The 23,001-nt window shown below is 43.3% G+C and overlaps 2 protein-coding genes across 2 annotated transcripts in view; one reads left to right on the plus strand and one right to left on the minus strand.

Annotated features, from left to right (window-relative positions):
- Positions 1 to 23,001, plus strand: part of LOC146868287 (tumor necrosis factor receptor superfamily member 18-like) — a 173,513-nt gene that overhangs the window by 128,391 nt on the left and 22,121 nt on the right. The window contains exons 4-5 of the mRNA XM_085609633.1: positions 8,312 to 8,403; positions 19,762 to 19,893. Of these exons, the coding sequence (XP_085465759.1) occupies positions 8,312 to 8,403; positions 19,762 to 19,893 (224 nt within the window). The remainder of the gene's footprint in view (positions 1 to 8,311; positions 8,404 to 19,761; positions 19,894 to 23,001) is intronic.
- LOC146868288 (uncharacterized) lies at positions 1,086 to 5,334 on the minus strand. Its single transcript, XM_085614194.1, has 4 exons — positions 5,277 to 5,334; positions 2,191 to 2,289; positions 1,900 to 2,040; positions 1,086 to 1,701 (listed from the first exon to the last, which is right to left on the minus strand). Exons 1-4 carry the CDS (start codon positions 5,332 to 5,334, stop codon positions 1,397 to 1,399), a joined length of 603 nt encoding a protein of 200 aa, XP_085470320.1. The 3' UTR covers positions 1,086 to 1,396.

Below are 23,001 nucleotides of genomic sequence, written 5' to 3' on the forward strand. Positions count from 1 at the left end.
ACTCAATATGTCGGCCATTGTTGTATGACATGTTTGTAGGATCACCCTTTTACACTTGTCAACCATTTGTAGTATCTTTCGCTGCGCCTCCAGCCCGTCCCCATCGCCGCTATCGCACACCCCTAGTTTTAAGGTGGCGGTGTTCGCTTGGCGTTTTAACTTTCTGACCGCCAGCTGTATATCTTTCACATGGGCCCCTAGTGCCTCTTTTGGGTTTACAGAATCATATTGCGGCAGATTAGGGATGAATACAGTGTTTTGGTTCTACAACTGCCTGTAACACCGCCGGAACATCTCTCGCCCTGTCCATCACAACAACATTCTGTAACTGAGGGACCGGTGGGATCATAGACACAGGGTCCCAGTGCGAACACCACGGGGCGGCCATGGAAAGGTCCTCACTAAATACGCCCTCCAAACCCGGATCTGTACAGTCGTCCCAGCCCGTACTATTATCAAATACGCCCTCCAAATCCTGATTTGACCAGTCGTCCCAACCCGTACTATTATCGCCGTATATTGCTGGTGATGTGTGGTTTAAACTGACCGCGGGGCTGGTTGGGTCGTACGCTCCGGGAGGGATGATAGGTGAAAAAAGGGTTGGGGAGTTTAAATGGCCGTCAAAATAATCGAGGGCCCTATCGGCTAAGGAATTGTCAGTGTTGTTGGAGGGTGAATGTCTAACATCCCTATACAAATCCCCATTGTACGTTTTAAAAGGACCCTTGTGCGCTGCTTCTGAGGTTCTATCAAGTTTGTCTATCAACCCTGTCAACGTCTTGAGACACCCGCTGCCGCCATTATAAGGGGGTCCTGAGGGTTGAGCATTTTCAGACTCTGACCATCAGGCATGATTATAGCAGGTTTTGGGGGTTGGTCTAGGTGGAGCCCCTCTATAGATGCTGTTAGTTTATTTGAAACTATAGAGGGTTTCAGGGTGTGGGTAGGGGTCTGCGGTGTAAGGGGCTTAATTAAGGGATCTGCTGCTGTTTCCATTTGTAACGCCTGTACCCCCTGCTTCTTCTTAAGATAATTTCTTGAGAGGCGATTCACTTAAGGGGGTTGGGGCTGTACCAGATCTTCTACAACTGCTGTCACAACCGCTGGCCCATTAGAGATCAGGGGTGTAGAGGGCTCATTCATAGATGTCACAATATTTTTTTATGAAAGATCTAGAGGCATAGTTTGGGGCTCAGGGACCACCTGTTTCATATCGAGGTCTAAAGTGCCTGCTTGGGACTTCGGGACCAGCTGATTCTTCTTGAGGTTTAAAGGACCGTGTTGGGGTTCCTGATCCTCTGCTTCTTGTTAAGGGTGGATTTGTTTGAGAGGGGGTGCCCTTTTGAGGCATGGAGAGGGTTCAGATACGCAACATCGCTTTTACACCGAACAGGCATTACGTTGTCTGGTTGTCTGGGTTTGGAAGCACGTCTCCGCTGTTTTCCCCCACCCGTTGTAGAATAGACATTCCTGTAGGAGTGTTCAACATTTTGGCAGAGGGCTTGATTTGGCATTTCACAGCAGTGCCTGTTCTCTGTTGTATGTGCGTGTAGTATGTGCAGAGCTTGTCCTGGCGCACACGCCTACTCACACCTTTTGCTGCAGGCTCTGCGTTCTGAACTGTCTTTGTTATGTCCATTAATGGTTTCGCAGACCTCCTGACCTTACACGAATCATCTCCATGGTTCTTTTGAACGGCTCCTAGAATGTAAGATAAAAAATATATATATTAGAAAAAATAAAGAACATGTATAAGATGCTTACACTACCCACAGACATCCCACCACATTCATTTCTACTCGCCCCCTTTATACAACCCCTACTACACGGCGATGCCCCCTTCTACTGGCGATAATAAAATACAGACTTCTTTTTTCGCACCCTTTTGTAAAAACACACCTTTTAGAGGTCTTTTGCCAGCTCCTTTCTTTGTCACAGGTCCATTTCCAGATGTTGAAGATTTCCTCTTTAGCGGTTTTTCTTTTGTCGGCTGTGCAGCCTCTTGCAAAGCGGCGTCGGCCATGCATGACTCTGAGGACCCTGCAAAGAAAAAAATAATCACATTTGCGGTATAAACAAGGCCTTAGCAGTCCCTTCTGAGGAGCTCTCCTACAGTACGCCCCAGGGGTTTTTGGTCTAACAAAGTCTAAGTCTTAGGCAGTTTAAAGAACATGGCATTTTTTGATTTACCTGAAAGAACCACGGTATCCTGCACACTCTGCAAAGCGTCTTGAGACCCCAGGTACTGCTTTATATCATCAAGATTTAGTTGTACATTGGTATCATAATCTATAAAAACATACATATATGAGAATACCATTAGAAAAGCAGAGTTACTGAGACAGCGGTGTACAAAAACTACTCAGAACTACACAACTCTAAATACATATACCTGCTTGCCGGGCTAGCATTTCTGCGTCGGTGATGGTTATTACCGGTAAGTCCAGTGTTTAGGGTTAGATAAAAAAAATGTCTGTTTCAAACTACACCTCATAAACGCTGCATTACAGTTTGTCGCATTAACCTTAGAAAACATAACTACATATTATCTAGAGACAAGCATCCTTACATAGAGACTGCGTACAACAACATCTAGGTACATGCCGCTACCTTTTTAACAACAAGCTCTTAATTTCTACCCACAAGCCCCAACGCATGGACACTCATAACGTTTGTGCATATCCATAGTATATAATCCTCAAGTTGTTCTTTGCAACCGTATAATAACCATAGCGACAGGTTAGAATTTTACTAATAAACTGCAAGTAACAAAAATATATCTCCTAGGAAAAAAAGCAGTCACAATCCTCCCCTAAATACATTATGCGCAGCATGGTCTACACTATATACACACTCTGGGCGGCATTTAAAAGTGCTGCCTGGGGAGTGCAAAAGCATGTATTTTAATAGCGCTGGCTTGGAGAGAGCATTAGCATACATTTAAAAGCATGAGAAAAAACCATGTGCCATAACCTGTGTTTCTGGGCAAATCACTTAATCTACCCATGCCTACCAGAAATGAATTTACCCCATGTGTAATTTAACAGTGGCTCCAAAAAGCGCTCCAAAACCTCAGGTCCAGTTTGCGCTATATAAAATGACACCCCTTAGAAAACAAAACAATAGCCACAGGGACGCTGCTATATGGTCCCTGTGGCTGTAAATACATTTTTAATTTTATTGAATGCCCACACTCGGGCTATGTTGTGCTAAATAAATATGCCTCATTTGAAAAAAAAAAAGACATGCCGCAGGGACGCAGCTAATACGTTTTACATTTTATTTATTGCTTGCCCGCTTGGGGCCCAGTCACGTTGGAGGAATCCCTGCCTGGAGCTCCCTCATCCCCGTTTGCGAGGGCAGGGCCCGTGCCTTCAATGATGTCAGGGGAGTCCCGTGACATCACGGAAGGGGCTGGTCCTGCCCTCACAGTCACGAAGAGGAGGCTCCCTGTTCCCTCCACCGCCATGAAGACCCACGTGGGATCTGAGGAAACGCCGGCAGCCTCCCCATCCCCCAGAGCAGCACATGTGGTAAGCGGGCTCTGGGGGCCATGCTTATTTTTTTATTTTTTATTTTTTAATCGGGGTTGCGATCCCCCACACTGCCACACATCACACATTACCCCCGGAGCTCCGCAGGGAGGACCCCGGGTTCCGGGGGCTTCATTTTTCAAAAATCGGGGCCGCGAGCCCCACATCGCCACACATTACCCCCAGAGCTCCGAAGGGAGGACAGCGGGCTCCGGGGGCTTCATTTTTTAAAAATCGGGTCCGTGAGCCCCACAGCGCCACACATTACCCCCGGAGCTCTGCAGGGAGGACAGCAGGCTCCAGGTTTCATTTTTAAAAATTCTGGCCCGCGAGCCCCACAGCCCCTGCACAAGCCCCACTTGGAAGCGGGCTCTGAGGACATTTCTTTTTTTTTCATAAAACGGGCTTCGCGCCCGCCCCATGACACCGCGCCTGCACAAGCCCTGGAGCCCTGCACTTGGACAGCGGGCTCCGGGGGCTTCATTTTTTTTTTTAAATCGGGGCCGCGAGCCCCCGCCCAGCGGACCATGCCGCGCTCGGCCAAACAACCCCGGAGCTGCGCATGGAGCACAGCGGGCTCCGGGGGCATCATTTTTTTAAAAAAATCGGGCCTCAAGCCCCACAGCGCCTGCACAAGCCCCCAGAGTGCCACGCTTGGAAGCGGGCTCTGGGGGCCTTTTTTTTCCATAAAACGGGCCTCGTGCCCCCACACCACCTCAAGGCCACAGAAGCCCCCCAGAGTACCAAGGCAGGAAGCAGACTCTGGGGGCCTTTATTTTATAAAACTGTGCCAGGAGCAATCCCCAGAGCCCCGCCTGGACCCGCGGGCTCTGGGGCCTTTATTAATGCAGGGGCCTCGACCACCACACCACACCACCCCAGGACCACCCTCGGCCCTCAACTCCTGAGCACCGCACGGGCCTCAGCGTGCTCCGGGGGCTTTATTTTAAAATATGCTGTGGGACTTTGACCACCCCAAACCCTGGACGCAACTGCTGAGCCTGCCACATCCTGAAGCACAGGGTTCAGATTGGGAACCAGCCGTTTGACCCCCGCCTCTGCAGAGCCTCTACACATGTTGGTGAGTACCTATTTGTATTATTTATTTATTTTGACCTGTATACAATGTATATTATATAGTGTGCGCTGACAACCTTTCAGGACCCTCTTAAGGCCTCTAGCATTATGCACCTTAAATACACACCTTGCAACCTCTGTGCCAACCCCACAGCACCACCCCTATTAACACCCCTATTAACATTAAATGCCTACATACATACCATTAAACGCAATGCTTCAAAAAACGCCATTATTCACTTCATATAACAGCCCAACATGTTTTAAACACCCTTTAAAACATGAGTTGCAGGCATTTACACCCTCTAGCAGTACCCACATTAAGCGGCCCCCAACATGGTAAAAGGTTTCTATAACCTGCATAATCTTAAGGTTACAACCCTGCGCCACAACCAAAACAGCCTTTATTCACATTACAAGTAGTTCCCTTGCGCTTTGCGCCTTTTAAAAACCTAAAATGACAACCACATTTCACCTCCAACCTTATTCACATTAGACACCAACCCACAACCCCACATCATATATTAATTAAAACATTATGAATACAGTCCTACATAGCGCTAGGTACCCTTTTAAAATACAACCTTCTTCACCTTAAATGCATTGCCACCAATACTTTAAATAAAACCTTAAACATGCAACATTGCACCAGCCCCCCTATTTTACCTTCATCCCATAATGTGTAGCAGGCGGCGTCAATCTGTGATAAGTTGCTCTGATCCATTATTCCCTTTAAATTCCTGAGTTGATCCTGTGCAGCATAACAATCCACGTATGTCGTTCCACAAGGCGTTTTTGAATGGCTATTTCTGCTGACCCCAAAGTATGCTTTTACACCTGTCCTGGCCTGCTTATTAGGTCACCATTCCTTATGGAGGTGGGGTTTAGAACCAGGTAGCGGGGTCCCTGGGTGGGAAAATTTTCTGACCAATGTACAGCGTATGCTAGTTGCCCCCTTTAACATCTGTTAATTAAACCTACTTCCTGTCCTGGGAAGAGCTGGGTAATCGGCTGTGTTTGTGAATCACCTGGGAAGATAAGCGCCCTCTGATGTTTAGGGACATGCCGGATGACTAGGGTACATTTTCTAATCAGGGCTTTGTGTGTTAGATGCACCTCTTAGCATTATGACATCTGTTAATTAAACTATTGTCTGCTGAGGGGAGGGTTGCGTAATCAGCTGTGTTTGGGACTCATTCTCCTGGGAAGGCTGGGCCTGTTTGATTCGGTTTTTTTCCTCTTCTCAGCTTTGCTCACAACTTTTGTCATCTTAGCACTTTGACACCTACTTGTCAAAGCCCTTACCTGGGAAATTGTCCTATTGTTCTTGTGTGTTTTTACATTGTGACTTGTGAGCCTAACCCCTTGAGTCTCGTGGGAAGCTTGGGACTGCCTGATTAGTTTTTTCCTCTTCTCAGCTTTGCTCTGCACACATTTAAACATGCCCAGACATCCCCCTCTTACATGAAGGCCATTCTTTGCACACACATTTCTCTTTACATAACCTTAAGGCCCTGCTAGCCTAACAATGCCTTCAACACCTGCACAAACTTTGGCACAAACCTTGTGCCACACCCACACACAGCTCAGCTCCTTTAGGGCTGCAACACATTCATCATGTCCCCAAACTTTTTGCTCACAAGGTGTCACTTTTAAGGACAGAAACACCCTGGCACTTTTAAGGACAAGCTTTTCATGAACCTCACACTGCCAACCTTGGGGGTGTGGGGATTTGAGGAAGGCCTGGACATTCACAGCTCAGCATGCCTAAACACCCTCTGTCACAGCACTGCCATCACAGTTTTAAAACATGGCCATGAAGACACTTTTGGGCACACATTTTTCTTTACACAACCTAAAGGCCCTGCTAGCCTAACAACGCCTTCAACCCCTGCACACACGCTGCCACAAACTATGTGCCACACCCTACCGCTCATCTCTTGGTAGGACTGCCACACATCCATCATGTCCCCAAACTTTTTGCGCACCAGCTGTCACTTTTGGTGACACACACACACCTGTCACTTTTGGTGACACGCATGACGAGTAAAGGTATCCCTACTTTCTACTAGTTTATTACATACTGAAGGAGAGATGCACACATTATTTTCAGATGTCCATGATGGCCCTGTAGATTTGGGGCCTGCCACATCACATTCCATGCTGTCAGCTCCTTGCCAGGGAGTAGACAATGATTAAGAAGGTCTACTGGAGGGAACTGATGAGGAGACAAATAAGAGGCATCTTAAGACCAATATTCTCAGCACATTCTTTTACAAATGGGATTCCGGGCATTGATCTGTTCATCCCATGTGAAAAGACAAAACATCATTGTTAAACCTCTAGGTGCCCTCCGCCCTTGTTACTGGGGTACGCTCTGTGGATCGATTGTTATGGGATATTTTCACACCTACACACACAAATGGATCATTCTAAGGGAAGGAAAATGAGTGAGATCAGTGGAATCAGTCTTCAATAGCATGAAACAACCCATGATTTATGAGTAATTTGTAGGATCCTCGATATTAAGGATCATACCTTTAAGGTGTACACAAGAAGACATAATAGGCAATAATGATCCAATTATATACAAACAAATCACTTCTTAGGCCTTTGCGAAATGAAGAGAGTTGGACATCCAACCATTCCCTCATCTCAGGGTTGCCCATGGCCTTGTGGCATGCAGCCTTCGTCAAAGTCATCAGAGCCTGTGACTCCAGTCCTGTAGATAGGTAGGCTACATATCAGGCAAACATCCTCACAGGCTGCATGTTAGAACCTCTGACCCATCTCGCCAAGGGTCTGGGTAGGTAGGATCTTATTGAGGATGAATGCTTGGAGCTGTTTTTTTAAACATTTCACTTCTTTTTGTCATATCTAAAATGTGACTGCAGTGATCCTCATTGCCTCAACATGAACCATCAGCTTGCCCAACATTGACTGACTTTGAAGGCAAGCAAATGAATCATCTCATGAGATTTAGAGGAAGAAGACATAAAATCATACATAATGACCAAAGTGTAAACAAGTTAAGACTGCTTGACTTGTTTTATATTGTTTCATTGATCATCTCTCTCAAATCAGCATCTTTGTACAATTGTTTCAATACTGTACTTTGGGTAATGTTTCCAACCACAACTGCATGTGATGCTATGTAACACTTCTGCTCTTTTTATACATAATTTCTGCTGGAAAGGTGATAATGCTCTTGTCTACTAAATAAATACAGGAATGCTCCAAAACTCATGATTTTCCCTTCTGCTAGAACTGTCAGTACTTAGTCTGCAATTTGCCACATCTGGGAAGCTTGCTTCGTCCACAGAGGGACCACCGTTGCATCCAAATCCACAGTCCATGTATCTGGAGAATTGGCACTCCAATTCCTAGAATTTTGTTGCTTCCAGCAGCTTATTGAGGTGTTCTTAAAGAGGCACAGGGGTCCAACCGCAACTCAACCTGATTGTTACAGATAAGTAACTTTTTCCTTCTGCGCAGTGTGGTAATTTGGGGAAATAATTTCAGTACCATGAAACCTAATGTTTCTATACTCAATTCATGTTTTTACAGAGTGGGAATGGCTGATGCGGCCTATTTGGCTTGAATTCTTTTGCTTGTTTTTTAGTGTTCGCATGACATGGTGTAAATACTGTCCCTGGGAATGTATGACCTTCTGTGTGTAAAGGACTACTCTTGTTTTTCAGCTGTGGGAGCCTAGGACTGGAAACCATAATGGCTGGAAACCAGACACACAATGCAATATGTGGCATTGTGAGTGTGATCAAAACTGCACCAGGTACATAATGTTCATTCAAATCCATATGAGATGGTAAACAACCCACCTAAGGCTGCAAGTGAGACTGGGCAGGAATGTGAAGATTTCACAAAGTGTGTTTTATTATCAGAATCAACAAATACCTGGGATTGTTTCACATCTTATGTGCACTGTGCTACTTAATCAGTTTCTGTGAATCGTAGTGATATTGTTATAGAATTTAGCATTTTCACACATAACGTATTAAAGCAGCCAAAATAATAATCAATTTCTTAACACAGTTATAGCCAAAATGAGCCATAAAATCACAAATCAAAAAGACAACCATTTTCCCAGTACTAAATTATGTGCCGGACACACTCTCAGTGTGGTTTTAGTTAGCTGGTTTTCTGGTTAAAAAGCAGTGTACTCTTAAACAAGCACAGACAAAGCCAACTGTTTTGGCTTTTGCTTTTTGAAGCTTAGTAAAATGGATTCACTAATTCTCATACGGCATGTGCAGCGTGGGCAGAAGGTGTGCATGCTTCCCTCACATACACAAACCTGGTACAGCTAGCAGCAGTTTAAGTTCATATTGGATACTTTAAAATGATGCGTACGTCAGATGGAAGGCATCTGCACTATGCCCTAAGAGGAAGAAGGCACAGCATGTGCAATTCCATTGAATCTTCCCTCATATCCGTATATCGTTACAGTACAGGGAGTTCTAGTATAAAACACTCACACTCACTATCAGTGCAAGTCTCCTTCACATACATAGCACAGTTAGAGCACCGGCATCTGTAGTGCACCTCCTCGTGTCCTTGGGAATTTTGAAGTTCTCATACCTGATGATTATTATATCATTACAACATCACTACATCATTAGTTTAGGTAAATACAGTGGCATTTAGTTTAAATTTGAGGTTCTTTAATTTAAATACGTTGTTAAGGATTGCTTTTGTTTAATATAAATTAAATTAAATAACGGTCAGGTTACTTATTTAAGTTGCTTTGGTTTAAATTCGTTAAAGTTTATTGTAAATTGTGTAGTTTAATTTATATGTAATTTATTGTAAACTGCTTAAGCATCAGATTAATTAAGTTAAAAGGTTGCAGCAAATAATATAATGTATTTAAAATGAAAATAAACAAATTAAACCTAGTTTAAGATTTGGCGATGCAAATAATATAATGTATTTAAAATGAAAATAAACAAATTAAACCTAGTTTAAGATTTGGCGATGCATTGAGCGCAAGGTAAGTGGCTTTATTTAATTTTACCTATCGCATCATCTGTCGACTTCTCCCGCCCCACTGCTCTTACCCATGCTGGCCACGCCTGTTTTTCACTCTACTTGAGGTGGAATGATATGCCTACTTTTTCTTTGCAAGTATGGCCCATACTGACCTTTTCAGTGCAATATGACAAATGGGTGCATAGTGCTCTGAAAGTTTGCCTTTTGTGGAGATTTCTTTGCACAGTGGTATCATGAAGAAGAACATTGCATTCCTAAATTATCTAGGTGATGTATACCTTATGTACAGCTGTTTTCTTTATGGATAAGAATATATGATACAGAAATTATCACAAAAGTCAAAGTTGTTATGTCGATTCCGTTATGTCCCAAATCTTCCTCGATGATTTCAACCTTCACTGGTCTAACCCCAATGACCAAACTGTAATATGCCTCAAATCCTTCTTGAGTGATCTTGAGTTGATTCAACATTGTGACTGGACAACTCATAATAAAGGAGAGATTCTGGACCTCATCAGCACCAAAGGACATACCATCACACTGGATACCATTACCCCTTGTGATTGGTCCGACCATCACAGCATTTTCATTTATATTAACATGGTGGTGTCTCTGAGGAAGGCTCAACCAACGAAATAGAAGATTTGGAAGAGGGACCTCAGAGATATCATACAGCCGAACTAGCAACCCACTGTAAGTTTACCCTCTCTTCCCAAGTTGACATGTCTGAGGTTCATGTACTCACTGACTTCTACAACTGTGCTATCTCTAGCATCATGGATTCCATTGCTCCACTACAACAAAAAATGTCTCAACAAAAATATCCAAACCGTGGTTCAATGGCAACTTAAACTCGGAACGCCGCAACTTTAGGGCAATTGAACGATCCTGGAGATCCAAACCATCTTCGGACCAGCTAAAAATCCTTAAATCAGTAAGGAACTCCTATGACAAACAAATCAAGAGTGCTTAGGCCGACTACTGCAGATCCCAACTTAATCAAGCCGCTAATCGCCCCAAGAAACATTTTGAACTGGTTAAAAAACAATCAGTGGAAGCACCAAACCACTCTAACTCTGGATTCAGCCCACCTTCATGCAATGAACTGGTTGGTTTCTTTACTGAGAAATCAAGACTCCTCAATATTGATCTTGATTCCAGGATGGCTCTATTGCTATCCTATGGGTCTGCACCCCCGGCCCTATTAGAGAAGATCAAACCAATTAACCTGAGCACCAAGAACAATTCCTCATGGGGCACCTTCACTCCCCTCAGTGAAAGACATTAACAACCCATCTAATCACTTTAGCGACCCGTTGCCACCTTCCATCTTCAAAGAAATCAAGGATGTCGTCACCCCCATCTGGACAAAGATTGTCAACGCGTCTCTGTCACAAGGCAAGATCCCGGAGTACCTAAAAGCAGCTCAGGTAACACCTATATTTAAAAAAAATACCGCAGATAGTGCTGACCTTAACAACCTCCGCTCTGTCTCTAACATCCCCACTCTAGCCAAACTCTTGGAAAAATGCGTCCAATCTCAAAACTGTGCTCACATTGAGAATTTCCATCTCCTGGACCAACATCAATCTGGCTTTCGGAGTGGGCACAGCACCAAATCGGCTCTCACTCACGTTATGGATGACATTTTAAAAATGCTTGACCAAAATGAATCTTGCCTTTTTGACCTTTCCTCTGCATTTGACACTATTAATCACGACAACCTCCTATTAATTTTGGAGCACAGGGTGGGCCTTTCTGGTCTGGTGTTGCACAATGGTTCTCGTCCTTCCTCCACCACAGACCCCAAAGAGTTAAGGCGAACCACTCTCTCTCCCAGCCATCACCAGTATCCATGGGTCCCCCAAGGGTCTGACTATCTCCCATACTGTTCAACTTTTTTTTTTTTTTTATGAGTTTTTTATAGCGCAAACTGGACCCGAAGGTATCGGGTATCAGAGCGCTTTACATAGCACCAGTTGCGTTACATGAGGACACATTAGTTTTTGTTAGACATGGGGAGATTAAGTGATTTGCCCAGAATTACAGGATGTTCAGCGTCATTGCCGAGACTCGAACCCAGTTCCCCAGATTCGAGGACGACCGCCCTAGCCGTTAGGCCAACTCCTCTCCCCTTGTTCTTGGAACCATTAGCTAATGCACTAAATTCCACGGATATTCTCTTCCATATGTATGCGGATGACACGCAACTTTATCTGAAAATCTCCTCTCCGTATAACCTCATATCACTCAACACTACCCTAACGAATACTGAAAACTGGTTAACTGAGAACGACCTCCTGCTCAACACCTCCAAAACAGAATTCCTTCTCATTTCTCCTCCGAATCACATCCCCAAGTTAAACCTTTGGATGAACCACCTCACTGCCTTCAACTGCTCCCCCCTCATTATTGACTCGCCCAAATCTCTCGGAATCACCTTGGACAAGCATCTGAACATGAAGAATCATATTAGCAATGTGTGCAATGGAGCTAATCACCTGATGAGGATACTCCGGAATCTCAAACCTTTCCTCCCACAAGCTGTTTTCAAGCAAGTGGTCCAAGCGCTTGTTTTGCAGAGGCTAGGCTATAGCAGTGCTACGCTCTGTGGCCTCCCCAAATATACCTAGGCCCCACTAAGGGCTTCATTGAATGCTGCCAGATTGGTTATGAGTACCTAAAGAAATGCACACATTTCCCCGGTCCTAAAATCCCTAAATTGGTTACCCTACGAATCAAGAATACAGCTAAAGATTGCCTGCCTGTCTCACGAAGCCCTCCATTTCAAAGCCCCCAGTTATCTAGCGCAAAAGCTAGAATTATCCGGAGGGGGTGGACCTTCAAGGAGTGCTAACTCTCTCCTGCTGAAGCCACAGATCTTTCACAAAAAGAGAACAGGTCTCCGAGCTTTCTCCGGCTCTAGACCGAAGATCTGGAACTCTCTCCCACCAGAAATACGTAGAATCTCCTCCAAGGTTGCTTTCAAATTGGAAGTAAAAAGATACCTTATGAACAAGTTCCTACCTTAAAAGGGTTTTGGATCGTCTGCTCTAATGCATTGGACTTAGACCTTTAAGCCGTGCGCTGGGGGCTATTCTTCTTTTACTAATCATTTGCTCCTCTCCTGGTTTGCTATGTACCAGTTATTGTCTTATTCTTTGTTGACCCCTTTTGTTTGCAACTTTTATGTTTGTATTCCTATTTGATGCCTGTCCTGCAATTGTTACCTTCCTTTCCCTCCAATTGTGAAGCGCTCTGATATCCTTCAGGATCATGTTTGCGCTATATAAAACTTTATAAATAAATAACTGTGAAGAGACCAAGACATCACTGAGCGCCATGCCATAGTTCGACTTCAAATCAAGAGTTTCAAAGTGAATAGGCTTGAACAAAAGCTTTTCAAACTAACCACAAGAGATCGGGATCTTGTGCACCACAGACCAGGCTCATTCCTCCACTTTTCCACTTCAGAAACAAGTTCAAAATTAATTTAAATAGTGAAATAATCATTCACTACTGACAAATTCTATGGCCTGATTAGGACTTTGGCGCAGTTGCACCGGCTCTCCCCCGACACAGCTGCACCAAAGCTGCGAAAGGGCCGCCCGCCTTATTACGAGTTGAATTCATATAAGATGGGCGGTCCTTCACCTTTCCCATGGTGATGCCTGGAAAGCATGCACTGCAATGAGAACGGAAACAAATTCCAGCACGGCATTCTGTGCTGGAACTTTGGGGCAATACAGACAGGGGGCACATGTTGTGCCCCCCTGAATGTATCTCCATGGCGGGAGGGTATGGGGGCCCTGTAGGGCCCCCTTTGTTCCTCGACCACCAGCCTTTTCAAGGCGGGGCTTCCGCCATGAAATGGCTGGCGGTGACAGAACTCGTAATATGCTGAGCGGGACTTCCCCAGTCCTGCTCAGCATGTTACATTGTGGCGCAGCTCTGCCACTGCCAGGGAACGACTGTTCACTGGTGCAGCCGGTGGTCCTCTGCCGCAGCAACTTTTGTAGTCGTACTGCGGCAGACGGACCACCACCATCACGAGTCTGGTGGTTTTACAACCGCCAGACTCCTAATCAGGCCCTATGTTTCTGCCTCATCCTAGGATAGACTACTGAGAATTCCAATTGCCAAAACTCGTCTCCCTCCAGTTTTTCTATTTCATCTCAAATCATTCTTTTCCTTCAGCTTGTGCTTTGTATTTCATTTGCAGATGGCAGGGTGTAATATGCTATTTATTACCATTATTGAGAGAGGGGGAAGGCCATGATGCCCTCCTTGAAAATTACGGAAATTTGTACTTGCATAGCTCAGACTGAAAACTAATTTGCTTCTAGGTGCTCTCTCATTTTTGTGATGTATGAGATTTGAGGCACAAGAACATAATGAGATGCTCCCTGGATAATGGATTGTGATCAAAGTCCACATGTATGAAACAATTTTGAAAAAATTGCGATTACGTAAAATTGCGACTACAAATAGGGAATCGCAAATTACAATTTCGTTACAACATGTACCAAGCATTTTCTAAATGCAAACTGTGCATTTAGGAAAATTATATCACCATTGACTTCAAGTTGATGGTAACCATGTGCAAAGTTTGAAAAATGCACAAAAAAGCATTTTTCAAAAGTGCATGTAGCACACACATGTCCCTAGGGCATGTGTTCGCTTTACATGTGCACATTTCTTTTTTGGGGGTGCTTCAGGGTGGCCTTAGACCCTGGGCACCCTTGGCTTTGCATTACCAAATTTGCGATTACCAATTAAGTAATTTCAAATTAGCTAATGCAAAATCACTAGCACCTATAGGCCTATTTGTTCCTATGGTCTTTCAGTCCATCGGAACGAATGGAATAGTGTTACCTAATAGCGATTACCTATGTACCGAATTGCTATTTGGTAATACTAAGGAATCGCTCAGTCTTCATTGATTCCTTTCATACATAGCATTTTGCGATTACCAAATAGCGATTCAGTAAAAAATGCTTTTTTGAGGCATGTGGCCCCAAGTGTTTTATAGTGCTCTGTTGCTCCTCACTAACAAGGCTTGTGTGCTACAAATGCATACAAGTGGAGAAGCCAAGAATTAGACTTGTGGTTACTGAATGTACAATATGCAAACTAGCAGCTAAATTGAAAGGAATTGAAAATGTGAACCTACAGCCCTAAACATGTAATGCACAAGCTGAGAGATTTTAAGAAACTCACAGAACCATACCTACAAGGGGGGTAATCATCTGCTGTATTTTTGGCGTTCGCTGAGATCTTTTGATTTTGCCAAAATTATATTTATAATATACTTACATTTATAAGAGCTTTCAGTAAATCCTCTTCATCACTTGGTCTGTCATTAAGTCATTCATATTTTTCTTCCACCCAGTACAGCATACAGCATTGGGTTAACCCACCTTAGCCATTAGCTAACTTCACTCTCAGTGACAGCGTTCTGTCCTTTCACAAAAAGCACATCAGTACACAAAGTAGTTCCCTTAAGCACCAGGTCTGCCATTGCAATTGTGTGCTTTTTAAGGCCAAACAATATTTTTGCTTTTAGCCAATTTTATTTTTAGATAGAAGAGCACCCAGCGGCTTCCTTGACAATATGGTTTTGCAAAAACAATGACAAAACAAGTATTAGGAAAAGACATAAGTTGGCAAACAACACCAGTCCTATTAGCTTTACCAATGCTTTTATTTATATGTGCTTCCCTGTTGATATTTAAGTTGTTCAGGACAAATTGCAATCCCAGAATGACAAACATTCAATATTTCTTCAGGCAAACTTCAGTTTTCAGTAATGTGTTCACTTTACTTTGCAATTTGTTGTCTCTTACATTATTAGCAAATCATTTCTTGGAAATCACAGTAACACCCTTTACACTGAAGACTGGAGTACTAAAAAACGATTGTACATAGTTGATTGAATCATTATTTAAACCTTAGTGTCCACTTCACACTTTTCTGTGAAATTAAATCAATCTGTCACTGTGAAGCAATTAGGGCTGGTACAATAAGTACATCCGACAGTCTTTAATTAAGGCAGTGCCTGGAGTGGCATCCTGGAGGAAGCGGAGGCTTTTGTTCTTGGACAGTGGGCTACGGGTACCTTTCCAGGTTTCTGCTGGCTGCACTTGAAGGTGTCCTGTTCCACTAAAAGCCCTGACAGTCGGAATGGGCCATCAGGCCTGCCCACCAATCTACCTATTGCCCTTCCTGCTGTTATACCATAGTCACTACCTAGTCCCCAACTCTGTCTTTGCTTTCTCACTCTGATCTGAGCTTTATTCAATTGAACGTGTAGCCTTCAGAAGTAGAACCAATACACCAGGGAGAGCTTGCAGAACACATCTCCAGAATAGGACACAGTGCTCTAGATTTGGCCTCAGTACTGGACACCAACATGTAGATGAAGCCTCCAGAAGCAAATGTGCTAGTGTTAGAAATTGGGCCTCTAGTTGGCAGAGGTATGCACTCTGTCCATGTAGGGACCACATTCCTAGTCAGGGTAAGCTAGACACACTCTAAAAGATAACCTGTGCTTACCATCTGGTAGTTTGGCATAGAGTAGGCAGGCTTATCTAAAGAGGCAATGTGTAAAGTATTTGTGCAACACACACACAGTACCACAATGAGAACACTATAAAAAGGTTCCACACAGGTTTAGAAAAATAGAGAAAATTGATCTGAGATTAAATACAGAAATAGTGCTTAGAAATCAATAGCGGTCAAAAGGTCACTAGAGGTTATGAGGAACCGGTTCCAATCCAAAGTTCAGCCTGACTGCTGGAGGGCAGGTCGGCTACAGAACCCAGATAGGTCCTGCTGAAGAAATACCTTGGCTGGAGCAAGTGTTGATGTCGAGAGCCTACTGCGTCATCTTAGAGCCATGCAAAGGGGGTCCCACGTCGTCGTCAAGCTCTGTTGTAGTGAATGCAATGAGTCGTTGTTGAGCTTTGCAGAGCATCATTGTTGAGGAGCACAGGCTGTGGATTCAGTTTTGTCGAGCAGCCTCTGATTTAGCACTGAAGGGCGATGCAGCAGAATTTCTCCTGCAGTCAAAGCAATGCGTTGTTTTTTTTTTTTTAAATCAGCTGCAAAACACACTTTTGAGGCCCAGGAATGGAGGGTGCTCTTCTGTCAAGGGTAGAACATACAGATGGCAAACTCCAGAAGCACCAGCAGGATTGAAGGAAGTAGTTTGTGTCCCTGAGACATCAGACACCATGAGGCAAGACAGCAAGCCCTTGGACTCACTCTGGTTTCAAGTGAGATGGGTCAAGTCCTTGTCCTCAGCAGGGCAGAGATCAGCAGGCAGTAGGGCAGCTTAGCAAAGTAGAAAGGCAGTTCCTCAGAACAGTCAGTCAAGGCAAAGTGGTAATCCTTTCAGCACAGGAGACTTTACTCCAGCAGGGTTCTTTCCACGTCCAGTGGTGTACTGATTTGCTAGGGTCATAGCTACAGTACATATACCCAAAAGTGCCTTAGATATAGTGTGTGACTTCAAATGAGCCCTCTGAAGTGCACAAAGATCCTTATCAAACCAGTCCTGTCTGCCAGGCTAACGTTGGAGGGTTAATCAGTGCGTTGTGTGTGGACAGGACACTACCTAATGAAGTGTAAGTGTCAGCTCTACGATTCCTCCCTGCTCAGGAAGACCCATCAGAATTCAGATGAATGCATGCGAGTGCTCAGAATGTAGATGAGCCTAAACTTCCTGTATTTGTGGCTGTCTAGAGTGAATGCACAAAGTGTAGCTGTCACCCAGCCCAGACGTGTATTGGAGATAGGCTGCAGGCACACAGAGTAAAGTTGAGAGCAGAAAAATGTCCATTGTCTAAAAGTGGTATTTCTAAAATAGTAATGTCAAATCCAACTTTACCTCTATAGAGGATTTATCATTATCATTCCAAAAAATATGAAACATGGTTTAGCTACTACTTTCCAATCGGGATTTACAGCTTACAAGTGTTTAAGGACTACTCAATGCTAGCCTATGAGAAGAATAGGCCTCACAGTAGTGAAAAATGAATTTAGCTGTTTGTCAATACCAGGGCATGTACCGCTTAAAGTACATATCCTACGTTTTAGTTACACAGCACAATGCCTATAGGGCTACCTAGGGCCTACCTTAGGGGTGACCTATGTGTAATAAAGGGGGACTTTAAAGCTTAGCAAGTGTTTTTTAAATGCCAAATCGAGGTGGCAGTAAACTGCACACACAGGCCCTGCAATGGCAGTCCTGGGACAGGTTAGAAGGGCTACTTGTGTGGGTGACACAATCAGTGCTGAATGCCCACTAGTAGCATTTAGGTCACAGGCCCAGAGTATATGATATACCACTTTACAGGGGACTTACAGGTAAACTAAATATGGCAATCAGGTATATACCAATGTCACCATGTTTTAGTGGAGAAACACATGCACTTTGGCACTGGTCAGCAGTGGTAAAGGGCTCAGAGTCCTAATGTCAACAAAAAGATACAGCAAACAGTGGAGGTAAGCAGTGAAAAAGTTGGGGGAAGATAACCCTAAGAATACAGGTCCAACAGTTACGCACTCCAGGCCACACCTTTGGAACTCGAACCAGTACTCCTGATGTGGTTTTTAGTACTCTGCATTATTCCCCAGATACGGATCTAGAACATGACACATACTAACCTGCAGAGGGCTGAACGGAGGCCTTGGTCTTGTGCTTCTCTGAAAACACGCATGCACACTGGCCAGACTGGGAAGTTTACAAATTCTATTATACGTTTACTTTTAGAAGCTGCCATAGGCCGACTCTAGCTCCTGGCTGGCTAGCACCCTGCACTTTATTCTTTCCTTCTCACAATCTCGAATGCACTGCGTATGCTTGAAGGTGCTAACAGCATTCAAACTATGTTTTTTGTTGTTTTATCTTGGTTACCCTATTCACAAGATTTTATTGGCTAGCACTCTGCTCTCTATTCTTTCCCTCACGTTTGCCTGGGTATTTTCGCTCATTAACTGCTTGCAAACAAATTTTTACCTTGTTTTAGCTTGGTTTTAGAGTGCGATATGATTTCACTTATGAAAAATTGTTTGCATTCTTTTGAATGTCCTAACTAGCAAAGTGCTAGCGGTACTGTCGCTTTCTTTTATGTGTAGTTGCAACGGACACTTGTTTCTTTTTTTTCAGACATGTAATGATTTTTATTAAATGAACATGAATAAACTATACACATCACCTCTATTCTCTTCTGCGTGTTTTTATAAAGCTCTAAAGCATTTCACCTGATTCTTCGCACTTTTTTTGTTCCCTCCACCTACTCTCCCTACTTATTTTTCTATTTTAATGCTTATGTACTGTAAAGTTAAAGCCCTACACAGACATTAAAAACAACAAAAAGGCTCAGGTCTGCTCCCAGCTCGGACACCTTCCAGAGATGTGTGGTATGACTAATAGGCGTACCACGCTTCCTGTGGCTTCTAGCGGATGTCGCTTGTGGTAACCGTACACTGAGACTAAGTTACCGTCAGTGCAGCATTGGAAGGTACCAAACTAGCTCTAGGATCCATGAAGCTGGTCGTCTTTCTGAGAAAAGAAACTGTTTCTGTCCAGTGTGAATGTCAAGGAACCTGTTGACATCCGGTTACAAAGTCGCACTCCTTCCTGAGGTGCATACATGTCAGTCTTTATAACTCAGTCGCTTTCAATAAAGATGTATCCTCTGTTCTCTCATTACATAGTGTTTAAATAGCTTATATTACAACTAGCCAATAAAAGTGTACTTATTTTAGGGGCCTTGAAAGGATGAAGACTAAAACATTGAGTCTGCCATTTGGGATCTGAAACAAAGTCCTTCTGATAACACATATATTTGTGCAGGTGTATCTCCACCCACTTAGTTGTCTCACCAGCACTCTATCAGGTTTTGCTTGGATCCTTGTTGAAAGACCTGGCCTTGGGTTTCCCAAAGTCTTCCTTCACCATAGACCTGTACCCTGTACGTTTGTACGTAGAGTTGAGGGTCTTGAAGGTCTGCTACTGCATAGACCTGCCTCTGTTGGAGTGTGTTCTTTCACTTCTCTGGAGCACAGTTTTACCCAAATTTCAAAGTGCTTAAGCAGCTATTTAATTACTGTGCTTACTTGTTCCCCTTTCTAGAATCACAAGGCTCACCCACAACCATCCTTGCCCTCCTGACAGCCGTGGCGATCTTCATCCTGATCCTGGGTACCATCTTCCTGCATCTCTATATCTGGCGGATGAAGAATGAGAAGCTGTTGATTGTTAAAGGTGAGCACTGGGCGGGGAGCTTGAGTGATGCCATAATTTGCTGTGCCAGCTCAGAGGGCTTCTATACTGTGACATAACTCCAGGAACCTGAAAACACACTTGTAATGAAGATGCAGGAATCACGAATAATAGTAAAATCCTTTTAATAAGTCGAAGAGCTGACCAGCATACAAACAGTCCTTCTCAATCCCAGTAACTGTCTGCGCTACTCAAAAGATACATTCTGTTATGACACAACACATTCCAATAAGAACACTTAACTATCATCATACAGAATTAAGAACGAGGAAACACACTAAGAATGTAAACACAACACATCCCCATTTCTCCAAAACGAAAAGAAAACAAAAGCAAGAATAAAAACAAATAAAAATAAATAATCATAAATACAAACTAAAAAAAAAACTAGAATTGCTAATGGTTAACCCCCATACATAATATCTAATGGTTATGAACATTTAAGCGATACTAAACCTACTTATTGGTAACAATGTAATCTTCTAAACCTACTTATTGGTAACAATGTAATCTTTTAACCAAGAAGGTACCACCCTCTTCCTTGACGAACGACGATGAGAATCTGATTCATCATTCGAAGAAGAGGATCCCATCCTCGTCGCCAGTGTAATGAAGATGCAGGAATCACGAATAATAGTAAAATCCTTTTAATAAGTCGAAGAGCTGACCAGCATACAAACAGTCCTTCTCAAACCCAGTAACTGTCTGCGCTACTCAAAAGATACATTCTGTTATGACACAACACATTCCAATAAGAACACTTAACTATCATCATACAGAATTAAGAACGAGGAAACACACTAAGAATGTAAACACAACAACACTGTTATATATCTCCACCAAACTGATATTAGAATATGACATGATTCCAGTATATTGACATTAGACACATTTCACTACAGGAACCTGACATTTGAGATTACTCTAGGAACTAGATGCTAGGCTTTGTGATACCTTTTAGAATTTCACCTTGGACTGTGACATTACACCAGTCGCTGGATATAAATTTGTGATGGCTCCAAGATATTGACTTTACTGTGACATCACTTAAAGAAACTGATGACATGTTGTGAGATCGCTTCAGTAATCTGACACCAGACTATGATGAATCGAAGTATCCGACGTCAGACGTCGATGCTGCAGGGACCTGGCATAAAACTTTGATCTCATGGCAAGATTCTGGCGGCAGACTGGAACGTTACCTATGGAGACACTGTAGAATAGGAACACTACAATAAAAGGACATCTCTGCCTAAGGCATGTGTCGAAATGTTAGCTAAGTCTAAAAACCCAGTTTCAGACTACGATATAATTTCAGAAACCCACATTCAGACCTTGACATCACTCCAGTGACCAGAATTCAAACTCGGATGTTACCCCAAACATCCAACTTCAGGGCGTGTCATCAATTCAGAAACCCGATTTCAGACTGGGACAGCACTCCAAAATCCCTACTTCAGACTGGGACAGCACTCCAAAATCCCTACTTCAGACTGGGACAGCACTCCTGTAGTCCGACTTCAAACTGTGACATTACTCCAGAAGTCCGACTTCAGATTTTGACATTACTACAGTAGTCCAACTTCAGATTGTGACATTACTCCTGTAGTCATACTTCAAACTGTGACATTACTCCAGTAGTCCAACTTCAGACTGTAATATCACTCCAGTAGTCTGATTTTAGACTGAAGTGTCATTCCAGTAGTCTGACTTCAGACTGAAATATCACTTCAGTAGTCTGACTTCAGATTGTGACATTACTCCAGTCGTCCGACTTCAGATTGTGAAATTACTCCTGTAGTCATACTTCAAAGTGACATTACTCCAGTAGCCTGACTTCAGACTGAAATGTCATTCCAGTAGTCTGACTTCAGATTGTGACATTACTCCAGTAGTCCGACTTCAGATTGTGAAATTACTCCTGTAGTCATACTTCAAACTGACATTACTCCAGTAGCCTGACTTCAGACTGAAATGTCATTCCAGTAGTCTGACTTCAGATTGTGACATTACTCCAGTAGCCTGACTTCAGACTGAAATTTCATTCCAGTAGTCTGACTTCAGATTGTGACATTACTCCAGTAGTCTGACTTCAGATTGTGACTTTACTCCAGTAGTTCAACTTCAGACTGTGACATTACTCCAGTAGTCATACTTCAAACTGTGACATTACTCCAGTTGTCTGACTTCAGACTGAAATATCACTTCAGTAGTCTGACTTCAGATTGTGACATTACTCCAGTAGTCCGACATTAGATTGTGACATTACTCCAGTAGTCCGACTTCAGATTGTGACATTACTCCAGTAGTCTGACTTCAGATTGTGACATTACTACAGTAGTCCGAAATCAGACTGTAATATCATTCCAGTAGTCCGACTTCAGATTGTGACGTTACTCTAGTAGTCTGACTTCAGATTGTGACATTACTCCAGTAGTCCGACTTCAGATTGTGACATCACTCCAGTAGTCAGACTTCAGACTGTGACATTACTCCAGTAGTCTGATATCAGATTGTGACATTACTCCAGTAATCAGACTTCAGATTGTGGCATTACTGCAGTAGTCCGACTTCAGGCTGTAATATCATTCCAGTAGTCCAACTTCAGATTGTGACATTACTCCAGTAGTCCGACTTCAGATTGTGACATTACTCCCGTAGTCCGACTTCAGGCTGTAATATCATTCCAGTAGTCCGACTTCAGATTGTGACATTACTCCAGTAATCCGACTTCAGCCTGTAATATCACTCTAGTAGTCTAACTTCAGATTGTGACATTACTCTAGTAGTTTGACTTCAGACTGTAATATAATTTCTGTAGCACGACTTCAGATTGTGCTATTACTCCAGTAGTCCGACTTCAGATTGTGACATACTCCATTAGTCTGACTTCAGATTGTGACATTACTCCAGTAGTCCGACTTCAGACTGTAATATCATTCCAGTAGTCTGACTTCAGATTGTGACATCACTCTAGTAGTCTGACATCAGATTGTGACATTACTACAGTAGTCCGATTTCAGATTGTGACACTACTACAGTAGTCCGATTTCAGATTGTGACATCACTCCTGTAGTCCGATTTCAGATT

The sequence above is a fragment of the Triturus cristatus genome, chromosome 1_2 (assembly GCF_964204655.1).
Source record: "Triturus cristatus chromosome 1_2, aTriCri1.1, whole genome shotgun sequence".
NCBI classification, from domain to species: domain Eukaryota; kingdom Metazoa; phylum Chordata; class Amphibia; order Caudata; family Salamandridae; genus Triturus; species Triturus cristatus.